Source organism: Mesoplodon bidens (genome assembly GCF_964165515.1).
Source record: "Mesoplodon bidens genome assembly, chromosome: 14".
Lineage (NCBI taxonomy): Eukaryota > Metazoa > Chordata > Mammalia > Artiodactyla > Ziphiidae > Mesoplodon > Mesoplodon bidens.
The window spans coordinates 57,329,330-57,352,183 of record NC_138170.1 but is presented as its reverse complement, the minus strand read 5'-3'; the positions used below and the strand labels follow the sequence as shown (position 1 = coordinate 57,352,183).

General features: G+C 40.0%; 1 protein-coding gene across 4 annotated transcripts in view; it reads right to left on the bottom strand.

Moving 5' to 3' along the window:
• Positions 1–451: 451 nt before the first annotated feature.
• The window catches only part of THUMPD2 (THUMP domain 2 tRNA and snRNA guanosine methyltransferase), a 46,265-nt gene continuing 23,862 nt past the window's right edge, over positions 452–22,854 (bottom strand). For 3 of the 4 annotated variants that reach the window (XM_081253512.1, XM_081253513.1, XM_081253514.1), the window contains 4 exons: positions 21,568–21,639; positions 20,962–21,076; positions 8,553–8,661; positions 452–999 (listed from right to left, as the gene is read on the bottom strand). In XM_081253512.1, coding sequence (XP_081109638.1) covers positions 675–999; positions 8,553–8,661; positions 20,962–21,076; positions 21,568–21,639 — 621 coding nt within the window. In that variant the 3' untranslated portion in view covers positions 452–674. The remainder of the gene's footprint in view (positions 1,000–8,552; positions 8,662–20,961; positions 21,077–21,567; positions 21,640–22,854) is intronic. The other variant, XM_081253515.1, reaches the window with a different exon arrangement.

The following is a 22,854-nucleotide window of genomic DNA, read 5'->3' as shown; positions in this document are numbered from 1 at the left end:
AATCAAGTTTAATATCAAAAGAAGTTGATATCAAAACATGAAAGTTTCTACATTTCAAAAAATGTGACAGTGAAAATATTACTAAACTTGTGATGAGATATATATGCTGAGCCTCTGAAACTTTTGCTTTGAAGTTGAATCTACTGCTCATAAACATGCAAGCAGAGCAGACCTTTTCATATTCTGACAGGAGGCGAAGTTTAAGAGTCCTTTAGGGCCTCCCTGGTGGCGCAGTGGTTGAGAGTCCGCCTGCCGATGCAGGGGATACGGGTTCGTGCCCCGGTCTGGGAGGATCCCATATGCCGCGGAGCGGCTGGGCCCGTGAGCCATGGCCGCTGGGCCTGCGCATCCGGAGCCTGTGCTCCGCAACGGGAGAGGCCACAACAGTGAGAGGCCCGCGTACCGCAAAAAAAAAAAAAAAAAAAGAAAGAAAAAAAAAAAAAAAAAGAGTCCTTTAGTTCAAATATCCATTAATTGTTATTTGTCAGAAACACTCTTTAGAGTGTAAAACAGAAGCTCTTATTAAGAACAGGTGTCCAGCAGCCACGGCCCTGTCTTAGGGGAGTCTGTTTACTTGGAAGCCTCTGGCACTGTCAAGATTCCAGAGACAACCATCTTCTACTCTGTACAGCTGACGTATAAGGACTTGAACCTGGCTTACAGTAGCAAGCCTGCTATTGCCCAGGGGAGTGCGACTTCTTATATTTGTATATGAGCGCATCTGTTTTTCCAAGGCTAACTCTGTAGCATTCCACTGGCACCAAAGAGCCGAACGGTGGCATTCCGTCCAAGCACTCCTGGTTACTGGCTGCAAATGAGGATGACGCTGGCTCTGATATGGCAGCTTTTTCTTCAGGATTCAAGCACTCCATGCTTCCAGGTTTATCTGTGCGGCTGCCCATGGAATTCAAAGGGACGCTGCTCTCTTCACAACCTTTAAGGCGCCTGTGGTGATCTTCGCTAAGCAACAACACAATGGTCCCGCCAGCACGAAGCACTCTGTGACAAAAAAAAATGGTAATTGGTAGGAGTATTTCCCCCTTTGTAGACAGCACACAATCCCACTTTGTTTAAAATACTTGGTGTTTTTGATCTGAAATTTAATTTTATCTATTTAAATGCGAGGATTTTGATAATTAGGTGGTATCTTCCATAATGCATATTCATTATAGTAATTATGAAATCACCAGTACAAATCTGCTTTAATTATCTATTTTTACTCTATTTAAAAGGCAAGCCTCAAAGTAATGTGTAGTCACAGTTTAACAAATGATGGTACAAAGGAAAAGGCAAATGAAAGAATCCCGAGGAATCGGCGTATGTGAAAGGCAGCAGGCTGATGGCAGGAGAGAGTCACCAGGAAGGAGTGAGGACATGAACAAAGAAAGGGCAAAAGGGAAGATCAGAAAAAGAAGGGAAGACCTTGAGATGTCAGCTTGTGGAGGAGAATTCATTTTCTCAATCATCTGACCGAAGTCTGCATGGCACTTCTGTGGAAAAAGTGATGAAGGACATACTATCCCCCGAGTTGCTGAAGAGAGGACTGAACAGTGGGAGAGAGAGGCAGGGGAAGAGTTGAAGAGTGAGGCGCTGTGGGAGCACCTTAGGTGGGGCCCACACCCAGCACTGAGAGTGGGGAAGAGCCCCAGGGGATGAGAATACCTGCAGCGGGTGTGAAGGACACCCAGGCGTGGGCCGGGCTGAGGGACAGGGCGGGACTAGAGCAAGGCAGGTGCTGGAGGCCGAGAAGGGAGCCAAGACGGGGAGCAGCGGAGAGCAGGAGGCCCTGGAAGTGCTTCAGCTCAAGGGCAGGTCAGAGGGGGGCGGGAGGAGGGGCAGGGCAAGAGCTCCGTTTGTGACGTGCCGAGCTTGGGGGCCGACGGACAGCTGGACGTCCAGCCTGCAGGGGATGAGAAAGACCAGCGCTCGAGGTGGAGATTTCACAGTTTCCAGTAGTAAATGGCAGATGGAGCCATAATGGGGCACGAGATCACCTGGGGTGCAGAACAGAGAGAGGAGAGACAAGGGGCCAAGGAACAGACTTAACATTCAAGGAAGGAGGAAGAGCCCATGAAACAGCCTCGGAGAAAGTCTGGACCACGGTGATGTCATGGAAGCCAGAAGAGTAGAGTTTCAGGAAAGGAATGAATAGTCTCAACAGCGTCAAATGCTACAGGACTAACAAGCGACACAGCAATCTTAGTCGAGGGCAGGAGCCAGTGCTGGTCTGCCGGAGTCAATGGGGGGCGGGAAGGTGAGGAAGCAGGGATGGCGAGTGTAGGCTTCTCTTTGAGGAAGCTTGGCTGCAGAGGTAAGGAAACCGGGCAGCAGCTAGAGGACCAAGACTTAAAGGGAACCCCCTGCCACGCCCAGCAAAGACGTCAGGACCTTAAGCAGCTTTCCCTTATCTAAACAGTCAGACCCTCTAGATGAGTCCGCCTCCAAACGACATCACAGATTCATCCACTTCAGCCTATGCTCGTGCTTCTCCGGCACTAGCGCCACCTGACAGGCCTGGTTCCCATTCCTGTCACCATCTCCCCACCTCCCCTTCCCGGTTTCCACACAGGACACAACTGCAAATCCCTGAGACCTCTCTCTCTTCCATTATACTTCCAAGAAACTCTCAACTCCCACTTGCTTGCTTTCCTTTGCCCACTCTGCTTTACACACACCACCCTCCCTTCTTGCCTCAGGACGTGCATCCCTGTTGTTCATGTGGCAATGACACCCACTCCTTTGTCCCAGAGGTCAAACACCATCTCCTTGGAGAGGCCTTTCCTGAGCATCTATCTAAGGTAGCCACTGCTTCTCTCTTAGTCACTCTCTGGCGAAAATGTCCTTTTTAGTTTCCTTCATGGTATCAATCATGATCTGAAATTATCCTGCTGATTTACTCATGATCTGTCTTCCCACGCTGGAGTGCCAGCCCCACGTGGGCAGAGGCTCTGTCCTGTTCACAGCCAAAGCCCCAGTCAGTGCCTAGTACAGCGGGTGGATATGCAAGGCCACAGAAGTGTCCTGGGAAGGGATGGCTGGATCTGGGAAGAACGAGATGAACAGGCTGAAGATAAGGATGAGAAGTGGGCAGAGAACGGTCCTTGAGGAGGTAGGAACTAAGGGGATAAACCCAGGCTACTGGGAGAGGAGGGGGCGAGATGAGGACAGATGTGGCCGTCCCAGGGTACAGACACAAAAACCATACAAGTATCTCTAAACACAGGAGAAAACATCATTAAGATAATAAATGAGATACAACTTTTTACCTACCACATTAACAAAAATAAAAAGACGACCATACGTAGGATGGCCAGATTTAGGAGAAAATGAGTACTTCCAAAGACAAAAACTCGTATAACTTTTTTGACAGTAGTTTAGCAATAATGTATCAAAAATATGGAATGTACATAACCTTTGACCCAGCAACCTCACTTCTAGGAAATTATTCTAAGATATTAGAAGCAGAAGCAGTAGTATAATAACAGTGACAATAATGGCAGCGACAGCTAATATTTATTGAGTACTTATTATGTGCCAGCCACTGTGTTAAATATTTTGTATTATATATCATTTAATCCTCAGAATTCAAGTATATTCTGTTAGCACAGCCATTTTGCAGATGAAGAAACTGAGGCACCGTGGTTTTAAGTAACTTCGTTATTACAGTAAGTTTGAAAAACTGTTTGGTGCAAAGATGTTCAGAGCGTTGTTCTTTATTAAAATGAAAAAGTGGGAGTCACCTAAATGCTCCTCCCTATTATGTATATAGGCTACATAATGGTGTATCAGGTACATTATAACAACTGATCAGAAAGGAGACTCATGACATATTTTTTGAGTGGAAAAAAAAAGGTTATATAGTGCAGTAAATTAAGGATGGTCCTATTTATGTATGGCTAGAATTGAAGACATGTTATCTATTTGTGTGTATGTCCATGGAACAGTGTCTCGCAGGACATTCACCAATTAATTTATTGTAAATTTTTTCACATAATGGAGAAAATAAGAAAGTAAAAATCACCTGAAATCCTGCCACTCAGAGATGAACATTTTTTTTTTTTGGTGGTATGCGGGCCTCTCACTCTTGTGGCCTCTCCCGTTGCGGAGCACAGGCTCCGGACGCTCAGGCTCAGTGGCCATGGCTCACGGGCCCAGCCGCTCTACGGCATGTGGGATCTTCCCGGACCGGGGCACGAACCCGTGTCCCCTGCATCGGCAGGCGGACTCTCAACCACTGCGTCACCAGGGAAGCCCAGAGATGAACATTTTTGATAAATGTTCTTCTAGGCAACTTTCCATGATCATATACACATAATTTCTTACTAAGAAAGCTATTCAGAAATTATAAAGCAACATTTCCCCAACTGTATTCCTCTGAACACTAGTATAGTATGAGAGATTATTTCTTGCTAAAAAAACCCAACAAGAGAGATTATTTCTTGCTAAAAAAACCCAACAAGAATTATGTGGTCAATAAGTTGGGGGAAACTCTGTATCAAACAACACAAAAGAGATTTCTCTTTTGCATGTGAACCTGCAAAACTAGGGGTAGGTGATACAAACACCCAAATTATTTGAACTTGGAAGGCATTAGGCTTTAACCTTCTACCACTAATCTCTGCTCCAAGCAGTCTGGTATATTCATTTTCTTTTTAAATGAGGTGTTTTTTTATAATCTTAATTTATTTATTTTTTGGCTGTGTTGGGTCTTCGTTGCTGCGCGCAGGCTTTCTCTAATTGCGGTGAGCAGGGGCTACTCTTCGTTGCGGTGTGCGGGCTTCTCATTGCGGTGGCTTCTCTTGTCGCGGAGCACGGGCTCTAGGTGCGCGGACTTCAGTAGTTGTGGCGGGCTCTAGAGCGCAGGCTCAGTAGTTGTGGCGCACAGGCTTAGTTGCTCCGTGGCATGTGGGATCTTCCCGGACCAGGGCTCAAACCTGTGTCCCCTGCATTGGCAGGGGGATTCTCAACCGGTGCGCCGCCAGGGAAGTCCTACTCACGGGTTTTTTTTTTTTTTTTGGCGGTACGCGGGCCGCTCACTGCTGTGGCCTCTCCCATTGTGGAGCACAGGCTCCGGACGCGCAGGCTCAGTGGCCATGGCTCACGGGCCCAGCCGCTCCGCGGCATGTAAGATTTTTCCCGGACTGGGGCACGAACCTGTGTCCCCTGCATCGGCAGGCGGACTCTCAACCACTGCGTCACCAGGGAAGCCCAGAGATGAACATTTTTGATAAATGTTCTTCTAGGCAACTTTCCATGATCATATACACATAATTTCTTACTAAGAAAGCTATTCAGAAATTATAAAGCAACATTTCCCCAACTGTATTCCTCTGAACACTAGTATAGTATGAGAGATTATTTCTTGCTAAAAAAACCCAACAAGAGAGATTATTTCTTGCTAAAAAAACCCAACAAGAATTATGTGGTCAATAAGTTGGGGGAAACTCTGTATCAAACAACACAAAAGAGATTTCTCTTTTGCATGTGAACCTGCAAAACTAGGGGTAGGTGATACAAACACCCAAATTATTTGAACTTGGAAGGCATTAGGCCTTAACCTTCTACCACTAATCTCTGCTCCAAGCAGTCTGGTATATTCATTTTCTTTTTAAATGAGGTGTTTTTTTATAATCTTAATTTATTTATTTTTTGGCTGTGTTGGGTCTTCGTTGCTGCGCGCAGGCTTTCTCTAATTGCGGTGAGCAGGGGCTACTCTTCGTTGCGGTGTGCGGGCTTCTCATTGCGGTGGCTTCTCTTGTCGCGGAGCACGGGCTCTAGGTGCGCGGACTTCAGTAGTTGTGGTGGGCTCTAGAGCGCAGGCTCAGTAGTTGTGGCGCACAGGCTTAGTTGCTCCGTGGCATGTGGGATCTTCCCGGACCAGGGCTCAAACCTGTGTCCCCTGCATTGGCAGGGGGATTCTCAACCGGTGCGCCGCCAGGGAAGTCCTACTCACGTTTTTTTTTTTTTTTTTTTTGGCGGTACGCGGGCCGCTCACTGCTGTGGCCTCTCCCATTGTGGAGCACAGGCTCCGGACGCGCAGGCTCAGTGGCCATGGCTCACGGGCCCAGCCGCTCCGCGGCATGTAAGATTTTTCCCGGACTGGGGCACGAACCTGTGTCCCCTGCATCGGCAGGCGGACTCTCAACCACTGCGCCACCAGGGAAGCCCATACTCACTGTTTTTTGAACACGCTTTTTGCTTCACTATTTACTCGAGAAATACTTGTTGAATATCTGTATGTATAAAACATGGTGTGGTCTCCGTTTTTATTCTTTGCAAATTTCTAAATTTCATTGAAATCATGTTTCTTCCATGAATCCACCTCAAGTCTTTTGGGGATGTAGTGACTTCTTCCTTCAAGCTTAGCAAGTTTAATTTCTAATTTTGCTCGTGTGTTTTACATGGTTGTATTTGAGAGGAAAGCGCAAATATTATACTTCTCTGAAGCACTTTACATACATGAAATTGTTATTGCTGAAGTAAATTGAAGGAGGAAATAATTGACCAGAGCAATTATCTGTCTGGAATTTAAAATTCTGATTGCATGTTCTTTCTTGAAGAATCCAGTGCTGTTTGACATTCAGGGCCAACTATTTCCATTGCCTATTGTAAACAGGTTTACTGACCTCTTGTATTTTTTCTTATTTTTTACTAACACAATTCCCCCTCCATTCCCTTCCATTTTTTATCTAGAGTCTTAAACTATTGGTAAACCAATGGGAAAAAAAGGTATGTGTACTTATATATATTTACATATATCCCCATCTACTTTCCCAAAGTATTGGAAGTGGTTTACACTAAAAAAGAGCTCACAGCACTTCTAGGTGCCTAGCACTGTTCTAAGAGCTTTAAATCCACTGACTCCTCAGGACAATGCTATGAAGTAGGTACTGTTATTTAAAGATGAGGCACAGGGTGGTTAAGCAACGTGCCTGTGACAGAAGAACTACTGAGTAATAGAGCCAAGATTACAGCCCAAGTGTTCTGGCTCCAAAGCCGGTGATCTTCACCACTACATTACACTACACGGCCTGTATAAAACCTCAAACCAGAAAAGTCAAAGGCCAAACGATAAAGGCTGAGGGCAGGTGGCAAGGAAGCTTGGTCACAGGAGCAGGGAAAGTTCCTTATGTACAAATACATAAACTTTGATTCTATGGAGGCACCTGAATTATGTGGGAAATCTTGAACGTCTTCCTGATTCTCAGGTAAAAATTTAAATTTCCTGAAACAATGTGAGGGCAGTCATATCTATTACTGCCTCATTTTCAGTTACCTAGAACAAAAACCAAAACTGGTCTAGAGAAAGTGAGGCTGGTCTAATTTTACTAAAGCTGAAGAGACTGTCTACTCCTAACACTGCCCTCCACTGACTTGTGGAAATGTTTAAAATACACAGCACTAGATCGTCAGGTAGGCTAAGCCACCATCTCTGGTGGAAAGTTCAGGTTAACTGCAAATTTCCGTATTAAGTGTAACATGCTCCCAGAGTAGTATCTCACAACGAGCTGGCTTCGTAGTATACCTGGTGAGTTACCTCGCCAGCAAAGGCTGTGGTTATTAACCCTGGTGGCACAACAGAATCACCTCGGGGGCCATTAAGAAATACCAACGCCCAGATTCTACCCCGGACCAGTTAAGTTAGCCTTGGTGGGGAGGAGTGGAGGATGGGCATCAGTATTTTTCAGAAGCTCCTGAAGTGATGTTAAAATGAAGTCAGAGTTACAAAATCTCGAGGGGAATGTGCTGTCAGGCACATATAAGGGGATATAGGAGCTCAGGAAATGTCTGAATTACAGGTGCTGAGATCCCAGGTGATGTCATGAGTTAGGTAACTGCGTAACAGGATTACATACAGGCTCTTGACCGTGTATGTTATCCTGCACCATCAAATGCTCAGTTGAGACAATTTAATATGAACTGACTCCTTATCCATGTCCTTTCTTTCCTCTGTGAAAGGTTCTCCCCTTTATCAACTGAAATGATCAGGAAAATACATATTCAGGCCTCACTGTTTGAACCTCTCCAAGAAATACTTTCCCTGAGGTTGACCTTAGAATCACTACATGAAGAGCACCTTTGCATTTTCATTTAACAATCAACAATGAAGGTGTCCATTCTATGTGACTGAATGTTCTGTATGTAAATTCTGTTCTGCTGCTTAGTAGTTCTGTGATCTTGAGAAAGATAATCTTTCTGGGTCCCAGCTTCTCTCCAGTAAAGTGTGGGGGATTAACACAAAGGAGGCAGGGTTTTGGGGAGAATTAGAAGTAAGTATGTAAATTAACTAGCTCAGAAACTGAAATATGTCATTGTTTTACATATTCAAATTTCAGGCAGTAATGAAAAATTAATATCTTTTCCTGAATAAACTTACAGTATGATGATATAGAATAACTATTTCAAATATAAAGTTCTGATTTGAAACCTTAGAAAATTAAGCTATAAAAATTGGGAAATTACTAAAATGCAATCAAATCTTAAGAGCTACGATACATTTTGGTTAAATGCCCAATAGCTCAAAAATTATGGAAATAAATTCAACAACTTACCTTTCCATTTCTTGTATAATGTGTTTGATGTCTTTTTCTAATTTAAACTTTTTCCCAAACGGAATATCGGAAATAATAATATCGACACTTTCTGAAGGCAATGGTAATTCTGAAACACAAAAATGAGAGAATCTTGTTACAGTAAGTTCAAACATTTGCAACCTAAATATGAGAAAACTGAAGTACACTGGATTATTTTTGCATATTAAATAAAATTTAGGGTTGCTAATATTGTTTCTAAGGAATTACAAGATCCTGAAAGGCTGTCATAATCACTAAAGATAGATGGCATAGTTGTTGTATTCTGTTCTTTGAAAAGTGTTTTTTTAGGTATTGTTGTAATAAAATATGACATAAGCAGAATTTTAAATTAACCAGAAAATTCAACTCTTTAAACATATTACATGAATAGATACTAGATCCAAGAAGAAATATATTAGGATGTCTAGAAAGACCTTTTACAAAATTACGTCCTATAACTTTCATTTTTCTTTTCATGATCATATATAAAATTTTGCATGATCTATTTGTTTTTAAGAGAGGTGGCCCATAGCTTTCATTGTGTTTTTAAAGGAGACTCAAAGGGTTAAGAACATCTACTTAAGTCCTAAGACTAGAGAAAAGGCTAAATAATCAATAATCAACAAAATGAATATCATCTCTAAAACAAAATACAGTGTTTGATTATCAAATCTAAATTTCCTTCTCAACTTTACATCTTATTCTCAGAAATTAGATTACCATAAGGTAATCTTACCTACACCCAATCTTAACTTCCACATTTTCTGAGTATACTTTTCACTTTCCAATTATTTTACTTCCACCACCATCTAAACTAAGTTAGATAATCATTTTTATTTTGGAAAGCATCTAATTCTATAGAAGCGCAATAGAATTTAAATAGTCTTTACTATCTGAATACAATACAAATTTTTGTTGGCAGGAAATTTAAAAACAAAATAAAAAATCCTGTTATCTGGGAAAATCTAATGAACACTTGCTAATCTTTCCTAGTTCTGACCTTACCTGAGATTAGAAGAGCAGGCTGTTAGAAAACAAGTAACGGGCTAATATTCTGTTCGGACTAGGCAGGAAATCTTTTCTCCAGGTCACGTTTTGACTTCATGCCTTTGGTTTTAGGTTACTGATATAGGACACATCCATTTGAACACTGTTAACTATACTTTTTGTGAAACTACTGAAGACAATGAACAGACATGGTTATCAAACGTTTCTACATGAGGAACCAGGCAGTAACTTACTCCTGAGATTAAGCCCAAGTCTTTTGTCTACTTAAACATACACTCATACATGAGTTGCCCATCTTCAGATTTGGTAACATTTTTTCCCCTTCTGGTTGGTGTCTATTTTTATTTGTAACTTTTCTACTCTGTATCATATAATTTGCTGAACTGCTTTAAATCATTTTAGAAGCTGAAGGAATAAACTTCACTGATATAGAAGAGAGTAACTTTTTTACAAAGTTCTAGAACTGAGTGGTGTCATCTTCCAATAGAACATAAAATAATCTGAACTTCTGTTGATGTGGCTTTTGTTGTGTAGTCTCTGGCATCAGACAGCTTGCATTTGGCCCTGCCACTTACTAGCTATGCGACTTTGGGAAATTATTGTTTCGGTTTTCTCATCTGTAAAATGGGATAAGACTACCCATCTCAGAAGTTAACAAGCGAGGAACTCACGGAAAGTATTTAAACCGGGCATGTAATGAGCACTCAGTAACTGTCAGCTATTGTCATTATTTACAATGTCCTCTCTGAGGTGTATAAGGAGATGACAGCCAGGTGGAGACCAGTGGGTCATCATCCTTCAGGGAAGCTCTGCAGAACTTCGCAATTCCTTGTCACAGCGCCTCAAAGGCCTAAGTGGGGCAACTACTTCCAGATGGGCCTCTTTCCAACTCACCTTCCCTTTAGCAGTGGTTCTTAAAGTGTGTCCCCAGAGAAGCAGCATCAGTATCACCTGGGAACTACAAATGCAAACTCTCGGGGCCCCCAGCCAAACCTATTTAGTGCATATCAGAATCGACTGAAGGGCTTTGGTGGAACACAGACTGTGGGCCCCGCCTCCAGAGTTTCTGATGCAGAAACTCCGAAAATCACGAGCACTTGACCCGTAAGATTAAACATGCAGTAAAATCTTTTAAATTATTAAATGTTTAAACTGCCTGTGAACAAAGAGTTCGTAATTAAGGAGATAAAATTCTGAAATAGAAACAACTCAAAACAAACAAGTAAAAAAATCATCTCTTTTTTACATCTCTGTAGGATGATTCAAGAACATGAAAAAAATTTTAAAAGGCTGGTATGTCTTGAACAAAAACTGTCCTATTTACTCCCTCCTTCTGGGAGAAAAATGAGTAAGAACTGCTTAAAACCAGGATTATGGCCCTAAGACGTTTTCTTCCAAAAGGTTTTAAGAGCCTTTAAGATATCTTTCCATGTGTCTACTTAGACAAGAGACAAGGTAAATTGAGCACTTTTATAAAATTGGGCACACCCTTCTTCTATTTTCTTTCATTGTACTTTCTGTTTGTTGTTCTTTGCATCGTCCAGGTTTGTAACAATCGCATTCTGTCTTGTAATTCTCAGTTGTTCAAAATTGGTTGTATATTTGATTCAATCCTCATGACCATTTTACTTTGGCTTTCTCTATTCCTCAGCTGGTTCATCTCTTAATATCTGGATTTTTTTAATATTTTCCCCCCTCAAAAGTGCTTATTAGTGAAATGTTGCCTGAACTTTTTTATATTTGAAAATATCTCTATACTAAAATGACATCTTGGTTGGGCGTGATATTTCTGGGTCCCACGTTGCCTCAGTAACCTTGTAAGTAGCCACTCCACTGGCTGTTGCTCTACCACTTTCTGTTTCTTTCCATCATGGCCAGATTTTGAAGTTTATTGCATTAGATTATGCGCTTTACTTATCTGGTTGCTGCTGGTGAAATTTTTCCCTTTTATTTATACTATTCTTTTTCTGATTTCATTAAATACAAGAGAATACAAATACTTCAATGAAGTTGAAGTTTCAGTCTGTCTTCTTAATCCATAATGAGTCCTGAATATGCAAAATGTAGTTTGGCATCTGGATCTGGTCACCATTTAATTTATAGTCCAAACAGAAATCTTTATTTATTTATTTATTTATTGAAGTATAGTTGATTTACAGTGATTCAGGTATACAGCACAGTGATTCAGTTTATATATATATAAAAGAATATATATATATATATATTCGTTTCCAGATTCTTTTCCATTATAGCAAACAGAAACATTTTTGAGAACAAAGAGGTTAGAAATAAAATTATATACTTTTTGAGATATTTATTGTCTAACAAATTGGTTTATTATTATGGTGAACCTAAAAAAATAACATATCTGGCATAGTGAAGTTTTTTTAAATTAATTTTTTTATTGGAGTATAGTTGATTTACAATGTTGTGTTAGTGAAGTTTTTTTTTTTTTTCTTTGCGGTACGCGGGCCTCTCACTGTTGTGGCCTCTCCCATTGCGGAGCACAGGCTCCAGACGCGCAGGCTCAGCGGCCATGGCTCATGGGCCCAGCTGCTCCGCGGCATGTGGGATCTTCCCGGACCGGGGCACAAACCCGCGTCCCCTGCATCGGCAGGCAGACTCTCAACCACTGCGCCACCAGGAAAGCCCTGAAGTTTTTTCTTTTAAATAAAACTTAAAATATTATTTAACATTAAAAATAAGTGAAATACTTATTTATGGTCTGTACTCAAATGCTGAGCAGTTTCTTAGATGCATCAGCTCTAATACCATGTCATCACTGGCATTTTTCAGAAGAAGGTAGTATTTTTTTTTAAATATGGACTTCTAATATTTTTTGTACAGTTGCTTGCAACATTCTTCAAAGTTTCATTTTTGTGGTTGATAGTATGGTAGAGCTCAGAGTAAATTTCACTAAATGGAGGAGACTCTCAATTCTATTTTTTTTCATAGGGAAAGTTTAAATATATCGGCCCTCTGGTTCACAGTCTCTCCATTCAGAGTGCCTTTGACAAATATTTTCACAACACAAAAAGCAAATAAGTTGTCTCTATTATTCTTTTAATTGTTATGCCAAATTTAGAGGCTATAAAATCTAAGCCTTCTCAATTTCATTCCATTCCATTCTAGAATATACATTTATCCAATTAAAATTAAGGAAGCCATTAGAAGATTCTTCCTATAATATACCCAAGGTGTATTTACAAATTTCAGAATAAATACTGTGCATAATTGAGCTCTCACTGTTTTAATTTGTTTATTTCTTCCTTGGTGTTTGTAGGGATAGATTTTAATGTCCAGTTGCCAGTTTTGTTTTTAATAACTGCGATTCATCAAAACTTTCAAAAACTTAAGGTTTTTGGCACTCCATTTGTTGAATCCTTTGATTACAGATTTCCAATGAATTTTGAAAAAAATGCAACTGCAATTAGGCAACTTGTTTATTTTATAAAGTTTATAGCACAATTATAAGATACCCTGGCTGATTTACAAAGTAATTCTTCAAAGGCTTCAACATTTTAAAAAACATTTAAGTATAGTTGATTTACAATATTGTGCCAATCTCACTGTACAGCAAAGTAACTCAGTTATACACATATATACATTCTTTTTTATGTTCTTTTCCATTATGGTTTATCCCAGGAGATTGGATATAGTTCCTCGTGCTATACAGTAGGACCTTGTTGTTTATCCATTCTAAATGTAATAGTTTGCATCTACCAACCCCAAACTCCCAGTCCATCCCGCTCCCTCTCCCCTCCCCCTTGGCAACTACAAGTCTGATCTCTATGTCTGTGAGTCTGTTTTGTAGATAGGTTCATTTGTGCCATATTTTAGAGTCCACATATAAGTGATATCATATGGTATTTGTCTTTTTTAAAAAATAAATTTATTTTACTTTTGGCTGCATTGGGTCTTTGTTGCTGAGCGTGGGCTTTCTCTAATTGCAGCAAGTGAGGGCTACTCTTCGTTGTGGTGCATGGGCTTCTCATTGTGGTGGCTTCTCTTGTTGTGGAGCACAGGCTCTAGGTGCGTGGGCTTCAGTAGTTGTGGCCTGTGGGCTCTAGAGCGCAGGCTCAGTAGTTGTGGTGCACAGGCTTAGTTGCTCCATGGCATGTGGGATCTTCCTGGACCAGGGCTTGAACCCATGTCCCCTGCATTGGCAGGCAGATTCTTAACCACTGCACCACCAGGGAAGTCCCTGTCTTTCTCTTTCTGACTTACTTTACTTAGTATGGTAATCTCTAGTTGCATCCATGTTGCTGCAAATGGCATTATTTCATTCTTTTACGGCTGAGTAATATTCCATTGTATATACATGTACCACATCTTTAGCCATTCATCTGTCGTTGGACATTTAGGTTGTCTTCATGTTTTGGCTATTGTGAATAGTGCTATGAACACAGGGATGCATGTATCTCTTTGAATTATACTTTTGTCCAAGTATATGTCCAGGAGTGGGATTGCTGGATCACATGGTAATTCTATTTTTAGTTTTCTGAGGACCCTCCATACTGTTTTCCATGGTTACTGCACCAACTTACATTCCCACCAACAGTGTAGGAGGGTTCCCTTTTCTCCACATCTTCTCCAGCACTTGTTGTTTGCAGACTTTTTTTTTTGGCGGTACGTGGGTCTCTCACAGTTGCGGCCTCTCCCATTGTGGAGCACAGGCTCCGGACGCGCAGGCTCAGTGGCCATGGCTCATGGGCCCAGCTGCTTCATGGCATGTGGGATCTTCCCAGACCGGGGCACGAACCCGTGTCCCCTGCATCGGCAGGCAGACTCTCAACCACTGGGCCACCAGGGAAGCCCTGCAGACTTTTTAATGATGGTCATTCTGACCAGTGTGGGGTGGTACCTCATTGTAGTTTTGATTTCCATTTCTCTAATAATTAGTGATGTTGGGCACCTTTTCATGTGCCTACTGGCCTTCTGTATGTCTTCTCTGGAGAAATGTCTATTAAGGTCTTCTGCCCACTTTTTTGATTGGGTTGTTTTTTTTTTTGTTGAGTTGTATGAGCTGTTTGTATATTTTGGAGATTAAGTCCTTGTCAGATGCATCATTTGCAAATATTTTCTCCCATTCCGTAGGTTGTCTTTTTGTCTTTTTTTTTTTTATGGTTTCCTTTGCTGTTCAAAAACTTGTAAGTTTGATTAGGTCCCATTTGTTATTGTTTTTATTTCTATTGCCTTGGGAGACTGACCTAAGAAAACACTGGTACAATTTATGTCAGGGAATGATTTGCCTATGCTCTCTTCTAGGAATTTTATAGTGTCGTGTCTTATGTTTAAGTCTTTAAGCCATTTTGAGTTTATTTTTGGGCATGCTCTGAGGGTGTGTTTTAACTTTATTGATTTACATGCAGCTGTCAAACTTTCCCAACACCACTTGCTGAAGAGACTGTCTTTTTCCCATTTTATATTCTTGAAAGGCTTAAACATTTTTAAACCTACCTAATGATGGGCAAGCAAATAAAGCATGTACTGTCATGCTGAATTACTTTTTGTGCATTCAACCATCTTTATCACAGATAGCCTGCAGTTCAGTTACTCTGCGTATATTAAAATTTTTTTAAAAGCCTGTTATTTTGATAACTTACGTTTCTATTTCAATTCAGGACATCACAGCTTGTTTGGAGGTAATTATGAATTATGTAGGTACCATGTCAAATTCCAAGTACATTTCTGCTTCACAGGTTACTTTATTTAATAAGAACATTAATTTTCACCATGATGCTGTGGTTCACCAAATAATGCATTAAACAGACACACATGCAGTGCTGAGCTGTATTTATAGTAGTATTCAAAATAATGAAAGATGTTTCATCTCTGACAGAAAAACTTCCTAAATTTCCAAGAATTGGGGGAAAAAAAAAGCTAAACCACTACTGGAATTGACTTAGCTGATCTTCTTTTTGAAGCATCTGATAACACTGATACAAAAATGGCAATATCTACCTTTCTGCAGAGGTCTTCTGCTAATGGAATCAACATATTAATAGCTATAGCTTCATTTTATTTATGTACATAAGAAAATTTGGAATTGAAAATGAGCAAAATTAATTTAGAAGAGTGGTCATTTGATCTAAATGAAAAGTCATGCTTCACAGAGTGATATTTAAATGCAGTTATTTCAGCTGCATGTGATAAATACTTAATTTTGGCTCAGTCTCCTTAAAATAATGACTAAGTTTTGAAGTAAATGCTAGATGCTTCTATGAACAGACTTGTTTCATTTGATTAGTGCTATCATCATGGCTCTCACAGTGGATGATAAATGGTAATAAACATTTTACTCAAGTCATCTGTTCATCAACAGATTTCTTGAGAAATATAAACTTTTTCATTAAATATGCACTTTTAAAACCTAACTACTGCTGAAAGAGTTTTACTTTTTCATTAAATATGCACTTTTAAAACCTAACTGCTGCTGAAAGAGTTTGTTACAGAATAGTAGCATTACCAAATGATAAAAAGGGATTTATACCATATGATAAACCATAAAGCCATTGTAGCAAAAACACTCAAACTCTGTGGTGAGCTTCTTACCCCCTATTTCCCACACATATTTCCCACACACCTAACCCATCACTTCCTACATTTCCCCCTGACTCCCCAAATGCCAGGGCATCCTGGCAGCTTCATGAATCTTGCAGGATATGGTGTGAGTCACAACACACCTGAATAGAATACCGAGGGCCAGGTGAGCAGGGGCAGGACTGGTATTAGAGGAAAACTAACACTAATAAGAAACAAAATGCAACCACCACATTATGGGGAGCTTATGGGTGTAGAAAAAAGCATGTCTTATATCTACAAGTGTAGAGACAAAGGCAGAGATGTGACTGAGAACAAAGCACAGTTATTACCAATAATATACACTCTTTCACTGAATGTGACAGGCTATAGAATGTCTAGTTAGAAGGAGTGAAAACATTCCCCTTTTTTCACCTGCCTATAATTTTGTCATTTTAGTTAATCATTCGTGTGTTTCTTTTGCTCAAATCTGTATATATATTATACTGAGAATGTAAGTATTTCTGTGGATTTAAAAAAAGCCTAATCAATGACTGATTATTTCCTAAGATAGCTTGCAACATAATATTCATTTGGTTCCAAATTTTCATGATGATTAAAACTTAGGAATAAACATGTACAAAATTTCTGCATGTTAAAGGATTATCTCATCTTATATTAGTAGAGGGTTATAAGATAAAGTGAATGTTACTAAAAAAGTAGAGAAAAATAAGGCCATTAATGCATACAGAGAATGAAGACAGTGATTCTGCAAAAGCACAAATCACAGTAGGAGTTTCACTGAATACTAATGTTCCTAGATGTATCCATGCTTACAGAAGTCTTTAATTCATGCTGTGTGTCAGACACTGGACTCCATGTAGTTACATGATAAATTCTCACTATGGCCCTATGAAGTAGGTACCAGCTTCTTATTATAGATGAGAAAATACAGAGAGGTCCAGTGTTTTGCTGAAGGCCCCATAGTGAAGAAATAACAGTGGATCCAGGATTTATACTCAGTTTGATTCTGAAGTTCATATGTACTCTCATTATAGTAAGAGGTGTGAGATCCTTGTGTAGAAATACAATTCTAAATTGTAGTTATGATTAGAGCTTTAAAAGGTAAAACCAAATTAATGAAGAAAATATACAAAGAATAAATGTGGAGAGGGTGTGGAGAAGAGGGAACCCTCTTGCACTGTTGGTAGGAATATAAATTGATACAGCCACTATGGAGAACAGTATGGAGGTTCCTTAAAGCACTAAAAATAGAATTAGCATACAACCCAGCAGTCCCACTACTGGGCATATACCCTGAGAAAACCATAATTCAAACAGACTCATGTACCACAATGTTCATTGCAGCACTATTTACAACAGCCAGGACATGGAAGCAACCCAAGTGTCCATCTACAGATGAATGGATAAAGAAGATGTGGCACATATATATAATGGAATATTACTCAGCCGTAAAAAGAAACAAAATTGAGTTATTTGTAATGAGGTGTATGGACCTAGAGTTATTTGTAATGAGGTGTATGGACCTAGAGTCTGTCATACAGAGTGAAGTAAGTCAGAAACATAAAAACAAATACCATATGCTAACACATATATATGGAATCTAAAAGAAAAAAAATGGTTCTGATGAACCTAGGGGCAGGACAGGAATAAAGATGCAGACGTAGAGAATGGACTTGAGGACACGGTGAGGGGGAAGGGTAAGCTGGGACGAAGTGAGAGAGTAGCATGGACATATATACACTACGAAATGTAAAGTAGATAGCTAGTGGGAAGCAGCCACATAGCACAGGGAGATCAGCTCGGTGCTTTGTGACCACCTAGAGGGGTGGGATAGGGAGGGTGGGAGGGAGACGCAAGAGGGAGGGGATATGGGGATATATGTATACATATAGCTGATTCACTTTGTTATACAGCAGAAACTAACACACCATTGTAAAGCATTATACTTGAATAAAGTTGTTAAAGAGAAAAGAAAGTAAACACTTGTATCTAGCTAGAATGTCCACCTCTAAAGTAGAGGCATGCAAAGAAGGGGTACTTATTAAATAGTTAATATTGGCCCCTATGTACACAAGATATATAATCCCCCCAGAATGACTTTTAATATTAAAAGGCTGTGATGTTAAAATAATTTAAAACAGATGTTTTATTCTTTCCACCAGAAAGTTATCTTGAAAACTAGTAATTCACAAAAGAAAAATCTACAAATGACATAAAGTGAAAAAGGTTTTATCTCACTAGTAATTAAAGGTAAATTTTACAAATTTTTACCAGATTTGTAAAGAGTTTAAAAAACCGTAATAGAACGATAATATCCGGCCTCAACAGAGGCTGAGGGAATGTGCACTATAATGGCCACACCTGGTCTGGTGTGACCTGTTACAACTTCCATCCTCATGCGCTCTGCCTTCCCGTCAGCAGGAGTGCCCGTCCCACCACTTGTGCACCGCGTCCCATCCTTTCTTGGGGGCTGTGAGTGTATCAGATGAGCGAGTCTCTTTCTCTTATGCTGTCGAGTTTCTCCTGTTTATCTGTTCATTCTCTTTAGCATAAGAACATGTTGTACTTTTTTAAAAAAGTGAATTCTATCTTCAAAAAAATCCCTGCTTGGTCCCTAATCTCCCCACTTTCTATTACTGCCCCATCTCTCTGCTCCCCTTACCTGTCAAACTGCCCAAAAGAATGACCAGGACCAGCCGTCTGCAGGTTACCTTCCCCCATTCTCTCCAGAACCCACTCAGGCGGGCAGGTCTATGTTCCTGCTGCTCTACGCAAACAGCCAGGCCATATTTTGCTTCAGCGCCCAGCAGCATCTGCCACAGCTGATGGTTCTTCCTCAGGTTCTCTCTTACCTTCTCATCACTGGTTGTTCCTTTACTAGATTCTCACCCTCCAGAACTCTAAGCATCTCATCCTCAGAGAAAGCCTCTGTTTTCTCTATTTGTACTTATTTCCTAGGTGATCTCATGGATTTAAATGTTATCTATACTAGTGATGTCCATCTTCTCCCCTCAACTCCAGGTCTGTATACTGACCTACTACACTGACATCTTCTCCATGTGGTGTCTAATCATCATGTGGAACTGAACAGGCCCTAAACTCTAACTTGTTCCGCCTGCAGTTTTCCCCAACTCAGTAAATGGCAACACCACCCTCTAGCTGCTCAAGCCAGAAAGCTCAGTCATCCTTGTTCTTTTGCTCATATTTAATCCACCAGCAAATCCTGTTGGTTCTACCTTCAGAAAATATATATACATATCTCTGACCTCTACTTAACACCTCCACCTATATCACTTTGCCCCAAGCCACCACCATTTCTTACCTGGATTATTGCAATAGTCTTGTAACTAGTCTCTTTGTTCCAATCCTTGCCCTACTATTGTCTCTTCTTAACACAGCAGTTAAGAGTGATCTTTTAAAAAAGTAGGATTTATTTGGCTATTTGGTGTCATAGAGAACTTTTTTCTTAAAAAAATTTTTTTAAATAAGAGTTGAGCACTTATACTTGATTTTAAAGTGAAATCTTATGGGAAATGCCCCAGACATGAGAACTGATGACAGTGGAGTTGGGAGCGCAGCAACGTTCTGATGGGCAAATCAGTACTTCCCTCCTCATGCTGTTAAGGCACTTTGGAGATTGTACAGGGTATGAAAAACCACTGCTCTGGAACAACTTATAGAGCTATTCCATTTTTCTTGAGGTCTCAAAAAAATAGCTTTCTTAAAGAAATTAGTGTATGAAAACCTGATTTCAGTCTAATCATCTCTTGGCTTCCTCTAGAAAATTGTGTCTTATGCACAGAGTCCCGTTAAAAACCTTGACAGAAAGGTTGAAAAGATAGTCATTGATAGCAAACAACTATGAGATCTCGATTATCAATAGTACAATTTCTTCTTTGACGCTGCTTTATTATGCATTTATATAAGTTATCCTAATATTTTCTTCTTGTTAATAACTCATCTCTACTACTTTTCTACTATAATAAAAATTTGTTTAAACAATATTCTGTTCCTCTAGATTACAGATTCAATACTGGGACTTACCTACCACCTATTCTCTCATTCTCATGTCAAGAGAATATGATTTTCTTAGCTGGGAATTAAATGTGGTCACTTTTAAGGGAGAAAGGTGCACTAAGGGAAAAAAAGAAGGAATGTGAGGCTTCTCTCAAACAGTCTAAATACCTTGGGCCTTAGGGAAATATTATTTTGGATTCCACAGACTTGATTCCTCATCATGTTTCTTGCTGCTGATTCTGCATCAGTAAATTGGGAGTAATGATTTCCCTCTACCTCACAGGGTGACCAATTGTCCTGGTTTGCCCCAGACTTTCCCAGTTTTAGCCCTGAAAGTAGTACTGGTTTAGCAATCTGGGATAGTTGGTCACCTCACTCCCTATATCACAGGAATACTGTCCAATGAGGCAAGGAGAAGGTAAGATAATTCAAAACATTTCATATACTTTATCTGAAAGAATCCACAGAGCTATTATTATTATCATTATTCTGTTTATTTTATGCCTATACTAAGTGATCCCTGGTTATGATGTGAGAAATGGTTCAGATGCAACAAACACATCTTAAGAAGGCATGCTTTTACTTACATGCTTAGGGAAACTACATAAATACCGTTCCTGATCATGAATCATTTGAAGAATTAAAAAGTTACAATTATCATATTGGAAGTAAACTGAGTATTGGCGCCACAGATATATTACAGGGTATAAACAATTCAACCTTTATATATGAAAAGTGAGTCTCGTTTTATATTATGATTCTAAATGTATTTGCAAATGTTCATTTAACCCAAATGTTTGCATTTTTAATATCTTACCTATCACAGAGACTTTAAGTAACTCAATTTTATCCTTAAGGCCTGCAGCTTTCAGATTGTCACATGCACCTAGTAACTGTGAGTCACTGACATCAGCACCCACGTAATACACATCCTATGAGGGAAGAAATTCATATTATAAGTATAAATAAACCCATATTTTATGTAGTTAAGAAAATCTACTTGCATTTTCAATGATGAAAATGAAATTAATATATTTGTTAATTCAGGTTAAAACAAATTTAGAATATTTCTTTAAAATGACATTCATGGGCAAAAAACTGATAAGTTTTTGTTAAAATTTTAAAAACTGTTAATAATATTTTACAATTACAAATGTCTAAGGAATTTAGGGATTTATATAATCTAGGTCATGACGAATTATTGTATTTCTATCATATTTTCCTAAATTTATCACAGTATTTAAAGAAATAACACAGCAATTTAATTAACCCTTCATAGTCTATTTTTATTACAGTTATATAGCAACTTGTATAATTAAAAAATAATCCCTAAATAGACAGTCTACCTGTAAATAATTGGTAAGTGAAGACACACACTGATTAACGTAAAACATTGCCTGGTTTACCAAACTTTAGAACTTACTGGCCATTCTTTAGCAGCTTCCAAAAGTATTGTTCCAAGTCCACACATTGGATCTAAAACAACTGCACCAGCCTATAGACAGAAATGTTGATTTGCTATCATTAAATCTATTATAATAGAAACCTAACACTTGAGGAATCAATATTTCAGAGTAAAGACTCCTTTCTACACTTTGTTAGGAATTTCAGGTAGTTAAAGCCCTAGTGCAGGTATGCTTGACACATTTAAAGATTAGGAAGGAGACCAGTGTGGCCACAGCACAGTGAGCGAGAGGGGAAAGGTGGTGATTACGTCAGAGAGGTGGCCAGACTACTCCACCAAGATGGGCTGCATAACACCATGTGCAGTCACAGCCACCAAGTCCTACAGGTTTAAAACACCGTGTAGCCCAGGCTCCAAGCCCACAGAATGACACTGGGGGCTTCTGCTCCTCATTCAGCAAGTCAAACAGTGAAGTGGTCGCCACCTGGAGCACGGCCACCGCTGTGGCAGAGGGAAAGAAAGCAAGACGAATCGGGCACTGGCTTTTAAAGGTGCCATCTGGAAGTGACATACATTATTTCCACCAACATTTAATTGGGGAAAGCGTGTCAGTCACATGACACACACAATGTGAAGGGGCCAGGAAAGTGTCATCCTATCTGTACCTGAGAGGAGAACAGGAAAAGTGGAGAAAAAACTAAGAACTCTTCCATCTGGGCAGGGGGGCTTGGGTGGGGTCGCACCACGTCAGATCTCGTAGGTGTTACAAGGGGTCTGGTTCTATGCTGAAGGGTGGGAAGCTGTCGGAGGGAAACTGAGCAGGAGTAACACGATGTTACATTTCAAAGGGATCATTCTGGCTGCTCTCTTGAGAATGGATCACAGAAGGGCAAGAGTGTTACAGGGAGGCTAGTTAGGGAATCCAGGCAGAGACAACGGTGGCTTGAATAAAGAGTGACGCTGGTGGGAGTGGGGAGAAGTAGTTGGATTCTGGGTATATTTTAAAGGTAGAACCAACAGGGTAGATTGCATGCGGCATGTTAAAGAATGACAACTGTCTGAAGTGACTGAAGTTTTTGACCTGAGCATCAGGAAGACGAGCTGCCTGTTACTGAGCTGGGAAGTGTTGGGGAGGAAAAGCTACAAAGGAGACAAGAGTATAGTCTGGACATGTTCATTTTGAGATGCCTCTTAGACCAAGCATGGATGTCAAGTGGACTTAAGCATCTGGAGTTCAGAGGAGAGGTTCAGGCCACAGATATAAATTTGGGAACCGTGGTTGTTAGTTTGTAAATGGTATTTAAA